General features: G+C 59.9%; 1 protein-coding gene across 1 annotated transcript in view; it reads right to left on the bottom strand.

The window, feature by feature from the left end:
• Positions 1 to 930, bottom strand: part of EMH_0033080 (uncharacterized protein) — a gene marked incomplete at both ends in the record, with an annotated part of 8,434 nt that overhangs the window by 1,590 nt on the left and 5,914 nt on the right. The window contains 1 exon segment of the mRNA XM_013494705.1: positions 3 to 615. Coding sequence (XP_013350159.1) covers positions 3 to 615 — 613 coding nt within the window.

Below are 930 nucleotides of genomic sequence, written 5' to 3'. Positions count from 1 at the left end.
GTGCTGCAGACAGCTCCTCAGCCGATAACTGCGGCTGCTGCTGCTGCTGCTGCTGCTGCTGCTGCTGCTGTTGCTGCTGCTGCTGCTGTGAGTTGTGTCCTGGCGCACGAGAGAAGCCAGCGTTTCCTGCCTGCTGGAGTTGTAACTGCTGCTGCAGGTGCTGCAGCAGTTGCTGCTGCTGCTGTGGTGTCAACTGCTGCTGCTGCTGCTGTTGCTGCTGCTGCTGCGGCTGTCGCACCTGGGAACCTATGACTCCTACTGGTGGATGTGCTTGCCCCAGCACTTGAAGACCAGCCGTCGATGCTGTCTGCTGCGTTGCTGCAGCACGAGCACCCTGCTGCAGTAGCTGCTGCTGTTGCAGCTGTTGCTGCTGCTGCTGCAGTTGCTGCTGAAGCTGTTGTTGTTGGAGTTGCTGCTGCTGAAGCTGATGCTGTTGCAGTTGTTGCTGTTGCAGCTGCTGCTGCTGCAGCTGGTGCTGTTGCAACTGTTGCTGTTGCCACTGCTGCTGCCACTGCTGCTGGCGCTGCTGCTGCTGCTGCTGCTGCTGCTGCTGCTGTTGCGGCTGCATCAGCTGCAGTGACTGCTGCTCCAGCAACGCAGCCAAATCTTCTACACCTGAACACCAAGTGCAACAGCAAACAAGCAGCAGCAGGTCGTGTGCAAGCCGCAGAGGCAGCAAAGTGCATGCAGACACAGTATCAGCAACAGCAGCAACTGCAGCAGCAGCAGCAAGCGCAGCAGCAGCAGCAAGCGCAGCAGCAGCAGCAAGCGCAGCAGCAGCAGCAAGCGCAGCAGCAGCAGCACGCGCAGCAGCAAAGCCATCACCACCTACCGCTTGCTATAGCACAATCTGCACCGACGGATGCTGCTTCCGCAGCCTTACGCCGAGCGTGCTGCTGCTGCTGTTGCTGTTGCTGCTGCTGCTGCTGC

The sequence above is a fragment of the Eimeria mitis genome, genomic scaffold (genome assembly GCF_000499745.2).
Source record: "Eimeria mitis Houghton genomic scaffold, Emh_scaff1258, whole genome shotgun sequence".
NCBI lineage: Eukaryota > Apicomplexa > Conoidasida > Eucoccidiorida > Eimeriidae > Eimeria > Eimeria mitis.
The sequence above is the reverse complement of the archived record's forward strand: the minus strand, read 5'-3'. Positions and strand labels throughout refer to the sequence as shown.